The 12,500-nt window shown below is 40.8% G+C and overlaps 1 protein-coding gene across 4 annotated transcripts in view; it reads right to left on the reverse strand.

The window, feature by feature from the left end:
* cdin1 (CDAN1 interacting nuclease 1) overlaps positions 1-12,500 on the reverse strand; it is a 160,589-nt gene that overhangs the window by 115,045 nt on the left and 33,044 nt on the right. For 3 of the 4 annotated variants that reach the window (XM_061896054.1, XM_061896052.1, XM_061896053.1), the window contains exons 3-5: positions 12,346-12,391; positions 1,078-1,142; positions 452-512 (exon numbers count right to left, since the gene is read on the reverse strand). In XM_061896054.1, coding sequence (XP_061752038.1) covers positions 452-512; positions 1,078-1,142; positions 12,346-12,391 — 172 coding nt within the window. The remainder of the gene's footprint in view (positions 1-451; positions 513-1,077; positions 1,143-12,345; positions 12,392-12,500) is intronic. The other variant, XM_061896055.1, reaches the window with a different exon arrangement.

The following is a 12,500-nucleotide window of genomic DNA, read 5'->3' on the forward strand; positions in this document are numbered from 1 at the left end:
ATGAATTATTTAAAGAAAAAAAAAATTAAGCTAATGCACATGCAATTGTTTGGGTGCCCTTGACTTGTCTTAACCTAACCCGCAACCTTTAGGGCATCATGTCAAATGAAAGAAGTAGTGAAGTGATAGAAAGAGGAATTAACAGCTGACCCCTTCGCTGCCTCACCTGTCTGCAGTTTGCCCGGGACGTAATTTGGGGTAATTTACACGATAAAAACACACACAAAGTATTTTCACATCTGCTTGATGGAGGTGAGACCTAATTACATTAAATAATTGATAATAGAGCTGACCATTTCACCAATTTTGATAATTACTAACAGACAAGAGAGAAAATCAAAAACTGCTACCAACGTCTATAAAGGCATTGATACAAGGACATCAATGAAAGGGAATGATGGTGGTGGGTTGGGGTGTGGGGAGCTGGGGGGGGGGGGCGTTAAACCATTACCTCATTGGCCAAATCCAGCAGGACGGGGGCGGTGGGATGTGCTTTGGCCTTGCTCAGGTACCTTCATTATGACAAAAAAAAGAACAAAAGCGGTGACTACAAATGGGCCACAAAGGCAGACAGAAGTCCAGGCTAGCCGAGACATGCTAATGTCCCCGATGACCTGGCATATGGCAGACTCTGTGTGGTTACAGCAGCACCGCTTGGAGGGCTTCAAATTTCCCTCAGAGCCACGCATAAATATGATGGTTCGTTAGCTAGTTTGTTAACCCCTACCGCCCAAGAAGACAGTTTTCCCTCCTCGGCTGAAATAGGAGTTACCCTTAAGGTTTGCCAGCATTCCCAACTCAAAATAACAATAGTGCAGTTCTTGTATTAGATCCTATTAGACTGTGCAGGTGTACACAATGTTTTAGTCTATCAGGGAATTACCTTTAGTGTGCAACTGCTACTGTTTTATAGTTAGACACAAATTTTCAACATTTACCCTCAATTCAAAGTGGTTAAGGTTGACACAAAATAAACCTGCAGTGCATTGCATGACATTTTGTATGGAACCTTCTGGATTGGCTCCTGAATACTGTGAGTGAAGCCGAGCAGCAATAACATAAAGCAGAGCACAGTACCTTTGGTAGTGGCTTTCGATGACATCAGGTGCATGGTGCCTTGAGATTGTCCTTTTGATTCGTTTCTGTCAGGAGGAAAAACAGTGACGTCATTTAAAAAAAACCCTACTACTGATAGTAAGTGGAGGTGTAATAATTTGAACAACACCGTTCACCACTGGTTATTACTCTAGTACAGGGGTGCACAAACTTTTTGCCTCAAGGGCCAAAGTAAAAATGTGGCAATGAGCCTCAGGCCAAAAACTACGATTTTAAGAGCATAGCAGTTCTATGAGCCAGGAGTTTTATACACACCTTATTTTTCGGACTATTAGTTGCACTTAAAATCATTACATTTTGTAAAAAATTGACAGTGCACCTTTAACACGGTGCACCTAATGTACAAAATTAATTCAGGTTGTGCTTACTGACCTCGAAGCAATTTTATTTGGTGCATAGATGGCAGTCACACATAAAAGATATGTGTGGACTGCAAGATGATGTTAGCACGCAAGGCCACATTTTAAAATTGCATTGAAAATATAGAACATTACACAAAAAGCCCAAAAATATTGTCAAAATGTTTTAGTACGACTTTGGTAAACTACGAAGCCGCACCGCTTGATGGTTTGTCAGCGCATTACGGAAACTGTCCCGGTCCCGGTCAATCCTCGGTGCTGCTTGGTGGTCTACCAAATGCCAACTCTGTCTGGATCTCCTGACCCAACATCAACAGGGCAGGGGTGCAGCTGGTGAAACTTTGAACTGCGGAACGGTAGGCCATCAGCACTAGCAGAATATGCCTGTCACAGTCACGCTGATGGTTGGAAGTGAGGATAGCAAACTGCTGCTGCATGGTGTGGTTAAACCACTCTACTAGCCTATCATTTTGCGGGTCCAAAGGGGTCGTGTGTGTCTTTTTTATGTCCAGTCTTTCACAGAGGGCAGCGAAAACCAAGGATTCAGAATTCCTGCCTTGGTTGCTTTGGAGGGTATCTGCAGTCCTGAAGCAGCTGAACATGCCCTCCAGGAGCACATCAGCCACCTCTGGCAATGCTTCCGCCTCCGGCCACTTGGTAAGATAATCCATCATGCACAGCACATACTTGTTTCTTCTGTCTGTTATGGGAAAAGGGCTTATAATGTCCACAGCAACCCTCTCCATTGGTGCTCCAACTTCCCACTGATGAAGCCGTGCGTGTGACCGTTCCTGAGGACTCTTGTAGGCTGCGCACTTATCACAAGGCTATGCTGCGGCAAAGTGTCTTTGTGCTGCCAAAATGTCCTGAGCCGGTACTCCCGTGACACACCCTCAGGGTCCTCAGCACCACCACCTGCCATCTCTCCTCCCCGGTGGATGGCTCCTTCCACAAACAGTGCAGTGCGTTGTCTCTCAGGCACATCACAGAAAACTTACTCCTTACTATTGGTGCTGACCAACAGTCCCATCACACCTTCCCAGGGTGGTTTTTACTATTGTTGCACCGGTTTGAGATTGGTGTCTTCTTCCTGCTTGGCAGCCCATCCAGCAGTGTCCACGGTTTCCAAGGTGCACCATGAAGGTCCACCAGCAGTGTCGTCTCCGTACTGCTCTTTTTATCTGACGTCTCACTGGTCGCAGTAGCTACAACCTTTAACAGGACACGGTCGCCAAGAGAGAACATCAGCATTGGCATGCTGCGCCCCAGCCCAATGACTCATGCTGAAAGGCTCAAGCCACCTGATCCTCTGGTTCTTGGAACAACATAAGCCATTGTAGTGCTGCATGATCAATTCTGATGTTGAAGAATACACCCCACAAGTAGTACTGGAGCTGATCAAATATGTTGCACTGCATTAGCCTGCAGGAATGAAACCGTCCCCTGAGACACAAACTGGGGTTTGTTATTTGACACCAGTTGGACAGGAGGTTCAAACCAAGCAAATATCTCTCCAAGCTTTTCGATGGTCTTTCCAGCAGTGGTCGAAATCATCATCGCTACCTTAGGCCATTTGCTGTGTGAGTTGATGGCCACCAAGAGCATCCTGTCGTCCAGTGGCCCAGCAAAGTCAATGTAAATCCCAATGGATGGAGAGGAGCTAAAGGTGGATTATTCTTGGTTTGGTGGAATGTAGCGCATGACATGGCTATTTGTTCATTGTGATCGTCCAAGACTGGCCACAGAAAATAGCTCCTCGGTATCTCTTTCATTCATTCAATTCCACTATGTCCATCCATCCATTTTCTACCGCTTATTCCCTTTTGGGGTCGCGGGGGGGCGCTAGCGCCTATCTCAGCCACAATCGGGCAGAAGGCGGGGTAGACCACTATGCCCTGTGTGTAATTATTGCAACATTTTTAGCCGAAGTAATTGTGGCATGATCACCCTTCTTCCCCACAACAAACAATCCTGAATGGACAGAAAGCTCCCACAGACGTCTTATGTACGGTTTCAGGTAAATGTCGTCAACAGGTTGATTTTTTACACCAACATCCATGACAACTGAGCTGTCTGGGTCAGTACGAGTCTTTTTTTAAATTTGCAATGCTGAAACAGGCGGGGGTTTTTTTATCTCCCTAAAGTATAAAATGTCTGCTTTTAACTCACTCTTTGTGATAGGTAGAGGCAGCTTTGACAGGTCTTCAACATTGCAGTGAAAGTCTGACTTATACTTGATGTCGTAAGAGTGAGCGGACAGCAACACAGCCCATCGCTGCAGCATTGACGGAGCCAGCGAGGATATTCCTGTATGTCGGCCTAGGTGTAGTCGTTTGAGGCCGATGGTCAGTTAAGTGAGTACATTTCCGCCCATAAACACCCACAAAAATTATGCTGAAGGCCTCTTTTTCTAATTGTGCATAGTTGGCCTCTGCCTTGTTCAAAGTACGGGAAGCAAAAGCAATAGGTTTCTCCTCACCAGTCGGCAGGGTGTGAGAGAGCACTGCTCCCACACCATAGGGTGAAGCATCACCAAAACGTTGCAGCGGAAACGCTGGGTTGAAATGAGTCAGGAACTCCGATTCTGTCAACGCTCGTTTGGCCTTGTCAAAACCCTCCTGGCAGCTGCTTGTCCACTTTCGGACTGCATCTTAATGCAGTAAATCGTGGAGTGGTTGCAGCAATGATGCCCGATTACAAATAAAAAGGCCAAAAAAATTCAATAAGCCCAAAAAAGTTTGCAGTTGGCTAATACTCTGAGGTTGGGTTGCCTCCACACTGGCAGTAATTTCAGACGGTGCTGTGTGAAGTCCCTCAGCATCAATCAAATGACCCAGGGACTCAACAGAGGGTGAAAAAACTCTAAATTCTTTGCAAATGCTTAATCCATACTCCCCCAGTCTTTGAGGTAAGGCATCCAAGTTATGAAGGTGCTCCTCATAATTTGCTGCTTTCCAGGTAACATTGTACTCTGGGCGGCATGGCGTAGTGGGTAGAGCGGCCGTGCCAAAAACCTGAGGGTTGCAGGTACGCTTCCCACCTATTGACATCCAATTCGCTGCCGTTGTGTCCTTGGGCAGGACATTTCACCCTTGCCCCCGGTGCCGCTCACACTGGTGAATGAATGATGAATGGATGATTGGTGGTGGTCGGAGGGGCCGTAGGCGCAAACTGGCAGCCACGCTTCCGTCAGTCTACCACAGGGCAGCTGTGGCTACAAATGTAGCTTACCACCACCAGGTGTGAATGAATGATGAGTTTCCACTTCTCTGTGAGATCTTTGAGTATCTAACAATAGAAAAGCGCGATATAAATCTAATCCATTAATTATTATTATTACTCCTGCCAGACCACTAATGAATTGGTCCAAAGCTCCCAGAAACAAAGCTGGTGCTGAAATGATGCCAAAAGGTAATATGCAGTACTTGAAAAGTCCTCTCTAAGAATTAATGGTGAGCATCTCAAGTGACTCTTTATCCACCTGCATTTTAAAATAAGCCCGATTTAGGTAAGTTTTACTGAAATGTTTACTTCCAATTAAGCCAGCAAATAAATAATCAATTAAAGGAGGTAAATATTGCTCTCATATCACGACAGGATTTACGTTACTATGAAGTCGCCATAGGTTCGAATTTCACCAATTTTTTTGGGCACAGGAACAATGAGAGTGGCTTCGTCACTTGTCGTCACAGGTTCCAAAATGTCATTCTTTAACATCCATCCATAAATTTTGTACCGCTTATTCCCTTTTGGAGTCACGGAGTACAATCGGGCGGAAGGCGGTGTACACCCTGGACAAGTCACCAACTCATCCCAGGGCCAACACAGATAGACAGACAACATTCACACTCACATTTACATACTAGGGCCAATTTAGTGTTGCCAATTAACCTATCACCTGGTGCATTTCTTTGGAAGTGGTAGGAAGCCGGAGTACCCGGAGGGAACCCACACAGTCACGGCGAGAACATGCAAACTCCACACAGGGATTGAACCCAGGACTGAAGGACCTTTGTATTGTGAAGCAGACGCACTAACCCCTCTCCCACCGTGAAGTCATTCTTTACCAAAGGTTTTAAATCAGATTCCACCCTTGGTCTGATAGCATGTGACATGATCTAGCCTTAAAAATCACTGGTTTAGTATCTCGCTTGACATAAACATTGAGTGTAGTATTTTTCATGCAACCCAGTTCATCACGAAAAACACTTTCATGCTTCTTCAGAAATTTACATACATTCTTCATTGTCCTGAAGGAATAAATAAAGTACTATCTAATCTAATCTATCTACATACAGCACCGTAGTTTTCGGACTATAAGTCGCAGTTTTTTTTCATAGTTTGACCGGGGGTGTGACATATACTCCGGAGCGACTTATGTGTGAAATTATCAACACATTACTGTAAAATATCAAATAATATTATTCATCACATTCGCGGAAGAGATGAAGCAAATGTCAACAATCGTCACACACGTCAGCAATCGTCACATACACGTCAACCAATTAGAATTCGGCGAGGGAGGGTCATGGCAGAAGTGCATTGTGGGTCATGGAATGCTAACTGCTATATGCTACTGCCGTAGCCATTAAAATGGATCATTTCATCGTTGGCGGTAACTTATAAAAACTGAGAAGGGCTGAACAAAAATTGGACCGAAAAGGAAATCATGTACTGCAGATTACAAGATGGACGTAGTGAAATATGCAGCAGAAAACGACAAGAGGAAGCGGCGCATACCTTTGGAGTTGGCAGAGTTATTTTCAAGCGACATCAAGAAAAAAGATTTCATCGGATTTATCGATTAAGAGTGACAGATTGTTTGGTAAACGTATAGCATGTTTTATATGTTATAGTTATTTGAATGACTCTTACCATAATATGTTACGTTAACATACCAGGCACGTTCTCCGTTGGTTATTTATGCGTCATATAACGTACACCTATTCAGCCTGTTGTTCACTATTTTTTATTTATTTGAAATTGCCTTTCAAATGTCTATTCTTGGTGTTGGATTTTATCAAATAAATTTCCCCCAAAAATGCGACTTATATTCCAGTGCGACTTATATATGTTTTTTTCCTTCTTCATTATGCATTTTCGGCCGGTGCGACGTATACTCTGGAGGTACTTATAATCCGAAAAATACGGTACATACATACATACATACATATATATATACACAAACACACATACATACATATATACACAAACACACATACATATTATATATATATATATAGATATATATATAGATATATATATATACACATATATATACATACATATATATATACACACATATATACATACATATATATTCTTACATATATATATATATATATATATATATACATACATATATATACACATGTATATATATACATATATACATATACATATATATACATATGTATATATATATATACATACATACATATATATATATACATACATATATATACATATATATACATATATATATATACATATATATACATATATATACATACATATATACATATATATACATATATACATACATATATACATATATATACATACATATATACATATATATATATACATACATATATACATATACATATATATATACATACATATACATATACATATACATATATATATATATACATATACATATATATATATATATATATATATATATATATATATATATATATATATATATATATATATATATATATATATATATATGTAGGTGTGGGAAAAATCACAAGACTACTTCATCTCTACAGAACTGTTTCATGAGGGGTTCCCTCAATCATTAGGAGATCTCCTGATGATTGAAGTAGTCTTGTGATTTTTCCCACACCTACATATTGCGCTCTACCACGGTATCGAGCACTATTCTCTGGATAATCCAATCAAGACATATATATATATATATATATATACATATATATACACACATATATACACATATATATATTTATTTGTGTGTGTGTGTACATACAGTATATACATAAATACACATATATATATACATATACACACATGAATACATATACACACATCTAGGGCTGGGCAATATATCGATATATACGATATATCGCGGGTTTGTCTCTGTACGATATAGAAAATGACTATATCGTAATATTCGAGTATACGTTCTCACGCAGGACTTTTAGCTGCGGGCGTACACTTCAGGCTCTCGTCACTCTTTCCTGTGTCTCCTTCTCACAGACAAGCAGGCGCACATTCTTACATACGTCACAAATTGTCACGTCATACGTCACATACACGCCCTCGCCCAGCAGAGAGGTAGCGGCGTGTCTAACGTTAGCTGCTAACGTAGCCGTACGAGAGAAAGATGGCGCAGATCTGGTAACAAATGAAGGAAGACTTAATTCCCAATAAAAACAGCAGGGTTTCCATCGTCTGGCGGTGGTTCGGCTTCAAGTGGGAATATGTCGAACAGACAACCGTAATTTGTCAAGTGTGGGGGGGAAAAGCGTTGCTATATAAAGTAGCATTACTGCTAATACATAGCATCAATTGAAAAGTCACTCGCTAGAGAATGAAGAGAATTTCATAACCTTAGTAACATACCACATAGTGAAGGACGAATACTATTTGATTTCCTATTATGCAGCTCATTTTTATTTGACACTTAAAATGTCTCTGACAATCTTGCACTTTATGTTTTGGAAATGACTTGAATGTTTGTGCCATTGCTTAATAACTTTAATAAATAGACTTTTGGTCAATTGACTTAGTTGTGATTTCCCTCTCTGCATGAAAGTATAAAAGTAGCATATATTAATGCAGTATGAAGAAGAATGTTTTAATGTAGACACATAGAATCATCATACTGCTGTGATTATATGCATTAAGTGTTCATTGAAGGCCAGGGCATTATATCGTAATATATATCGTGTATCGCGATATGGCCTAAAAAATATCGCGGTATTAAAAAAAAGGCAATTTTGCCCAGCCCTACACACATCCATATATATATACATACATACATACATACATATAGACATACTATATATACACATATACATATATATACACAAATATACATAGATACACACACATATACATATATGTTATATATGTGCATTTACATATACATAACACATGTCAGGTCTTAAACCTTATCCTGGCATTGTGGAATACCCTTTTACACAGAACCCCCATCCGCCTGCCTCTTATGGCTCTGACCCTCAGAAAGAGAGGGAAATTGTCGGATCAATTTTGTCCAGAACTTCCAGCAACACTAAAGAAACACCTGCTTTCAAATGCAGTGTGTAGTTGCTTCTGGGTGTGGGGGTGGGATAGGAAGTGTGAACCTGTCCGGGTTTTAAATTTCAGATTTTCTCTCTGCCTGGCCTGCATAATTTCTCCACTATGTGTCGGTGTAGGTCACTCAGAATAGGGACATGGAAAAAATTATGTATTTTACAGACAGCTGTAAAAAAGAAACAATGTTCTGCCTTTGCTAAGAACTGCATAAAAGACAAAGGTGATTTATTGTCCACTATTTGACAGGATTTATATGTAAACGGTGTATTGCTATATTGTATTGATTACTTATTTTTACATTTGCATTGGGGCTGCAGTGAGTGATTATGTTAGTGCTCGAGTAATTCATTGACTAGTTTGTTTGATCAATCGGATAAAGATTAAAAAAAAAAAATTAGGCTCCCATCAGTCCCAGTAAAAGCAGACATTGTACAGTAAGTGTTTGTTTTATTATGTTCATCATTTTTATGTGTTGTTTAGGACTTAGCAATCGTTGTACATGATGCTTAGTGTGTCACTTTGTAGCTTATCCTTCATATACAGGTGCTGGTCATATCATTAGAATATCATGAAAAGGTTGATGTATTTCATTAATTCCATTTAGAAAGTCAAACTTGTAGAATGTATACATTCATTCCAAACAGACTGATACATTTCAAGTGTTTTTTTGCCAAAAAGGAGATGATTATAGCGGACAACCAATGAAAACCCTAAATTCAACATCTCAGAAAATTAGAATATGGTGAAAAGGTCAGATATTGAAGACACCTGGTGCCACACTCTAATTAGCTAACTAACTCAAAACACCTGGAAAAGCCTTTAAATGGTCTCTCGTTTTGATTCTGTATGACACACAATCATGGGGAAGACTGCTGACTTGAAAACTGTCCAAAAGATGACCATTGATACTTTAAAGAAGGAGGTCAAGACACAAAAGGTCATTGCCAAAGAGGTTGGATGTTCCCAGAGCTCTGTGTCCAAGCATATTAATAGAGACGCGAAGGGAAGACAAAGATGTGGTAGAAAAAAGTGTAAAGCAAGAGGGATAACCGCGCCCTAGAGAGGATTGTCAAACAAAACCGATTCAAAAATGTGTGGGAGATCCACAAAGAGTGGACTGCAGCTGGAGTCAGTGCTTTAAGGACCACCACGCACCCACGTATGCAAGATATGGGCTTCAGTTGTCGCATTCCTTGTGTAAAGCGACTCTTGAATAAGAGACAACGTCAAAAGCGTCTTGCCTGGGCTCAAGACAAAAAGGACTGGCCTGCTGCTGAGTGGTCCAAAGTTATGTTTTCAGATGAAAGTAAATTTTGTATCTCCTTTGGAAATCAAGGTCCCAGAGTCTGGAGGAAGACAGGAGAGGCACAGAATCCACGTTGCCTGAAGTCCAGTGTCAAATTTCCACAATCGGTAATGGTCTGGGGTGCCATGTCATCTGCTGGTGTTGGTCCACTGTGTTTCCTGAGGTCTAGGGTCAATGCAGCAGTCTACCAGGAATTTTTAGAACACTTTATGCTGCCTGCCGCGGACCAATTTTATGGAAGTGAAGATTTCATTTTCCAACATGACTTGGCACCTGCACACAGTGCCAAATCTACCAGTACCTGGTTTAAGGACCATGGTATCCCTGTTCTTGATTGGCCTGCAAACTCACCTGACCTTAAGCCCATAGAAAACCTATGGGGTATTGTGAAGCGGAAGATGCGAGATGCCAGACCCAACAATGCTGAAGAGCTGAAGGCCACTATTAAAGCAACCTGGGCTCTCATAACACCTGAGGAGTGCAACAGACTGGTGGACTCCATGCCACGCCGTATTGCTGCAGCAATTCAGGCAAAAGAAGCTGCAACTAAGTATTGATTGCCGTACATGCTGAAACTTTCCATGTTCATACTTTTCAGTTGGCCCATATTTCTAAAAAATATTTTCTGGTACCAGTCATAACTAATATTCTAATTTTCTGAGATACTGAATTTAGGATTTTCAGTAATTGTCAGTACTAATCATCAAAATTTAAAGAAATAAACATTTCAAATATATCAATATGTGTGTGTGAATTGATATAATATGTAAGTTTCACGTTCTGAATATAATTACTAAAATAAATCAACTTTTTCATGATATTCTAATAATATGAACAGCACCTGTATTCAGGCTCAGAAATGCAAGGTTCTGTCCCAAAATAGTCATTGTTGGCTGTCATGAAGTCAGTCATGATTACTGGTGTTGTATTTGAAGGGAAAATCGAATTTTGTGATGCATCTGTGAAATTAATCCGCCGCCATATGGTCGGACTGAGCAAAACAAGTAAATATTACATGTTATTATGAATGTATCAGTTACTACATTACATACTGCATATACTTACAGCATGTATATAAAACGTTGGAGGTTTTTGGAGGGTTTTTTAAAGGCTGAATACAGTGACTCCCATTTAATTCATTGTTAGCAGACTTTTGCTAGCGTTTATTTACGAGTTAGACTTGACAAAAAAAAAAGTGTTCTTGTCTCACAGAAATATTGTGAATGATTGGCAAAATTCCAAACAAGTATAGTTTCAGTTTAATAAAAAAACATTTTTGATGGAGAAAATTTGGCGCTAGAACTTTTTTTATTTCTGCCTCTCATTTCCTATGGGAACAAATCGGAGGTTGGCCATCATCAACTTTGTACTGCTACTGCAAATAAATCACATTCTATTTAATTTGTCACCAAGTGGAGGTTTTAAGTGCGTTACGTCCTTATGAATAAAAAGAAAGAAAGACGTGTTCAGTCTTGGCGTCTCTTACATATTGTGTATTCTGAAGGAGCACATAGGAGCGCTTAGGTCACAGTAATTTCTTTTCAATAAGTTTCCTGAAGGATCTACGGGGGGTCGTCAAAATGTGCCAAGGCTGCCTCGTACACCAGCTCAGACCTCCATTTATTATCCCTTTGATTTGATGGCAACAATACCTCCGGTCCACAAGCTGAAATTTCCATGCAATCTCCTCAATGATTAAGAGGACAAGGGTTAGGAGAGGAATAGTATTGTTTGAAAAATACATCTTATTCAAAACTAATACACACATTTAAAAAAAATAATGCAATTCCGCAGGGACAGCGAGGGTGACTGACACCTGTCAGGCGGATGATAAATGACTCCATTTTCTGCCTGTGCTGCCTTCTGCCACTGGCGGCGGCGGCCATTTATCATCATCGGCTGTCAAGCATGGAAAGCGGCAGTGACAGTGCAAGTCAGCAAACATTTAGCACACGCAGCCGCACTAGACGGGGAAATTATTATTGTCAGAATAATAATGGTTTAGCATAATTTATTACAGGTCCACCAAATAAGCAGGGGCTAGATGTTATTAGACAGATGGATGGGGAGGCTTGGCAGCCATCCACCGAGGCTCGGGCATGCAAGTGCCGTCAACTTGAGGAAGAGTGTGGGGGTGGGGGGCGAGGGGTGGTTTGAGGGGCATCCTCCGAACCAATCAGAGAGCTGGCAGTTCAATTACAAAGAAATAAAGGGACATTCATCATTCAATTAGGCACCTGTCAGGGCTCACAAAGGAAGAAAACTTCTAACCTGGTACTCCAGGGAGAAGATGCTCAGAAGAGTGGACTGCGAGTGACTGGAACAAATAAAAGAAGGACAAAGTTAATTACCAGAGAGCATCGCGCATAGACAAAGGAACAGAGAGGGTGGGGTGGGGGCTTCAAAGAAGCTGTGAGGCCAGATGC

Source organism: Nerophis ophidion, linkage group LG03, assembly GCF_033978795.1.
Source record: "Nerophis ophidion isolate RoL-2023_Sa linkage group LG03, RoL_Noph_v1.0, whole genome shotgun sequence".
Lineage (NCBI taxonomy): Eukaryota > Metazoa > Chordata > Actinopteri > Syngnathiformes > Syngnathidae > Nerophis > Nerophis ophidion.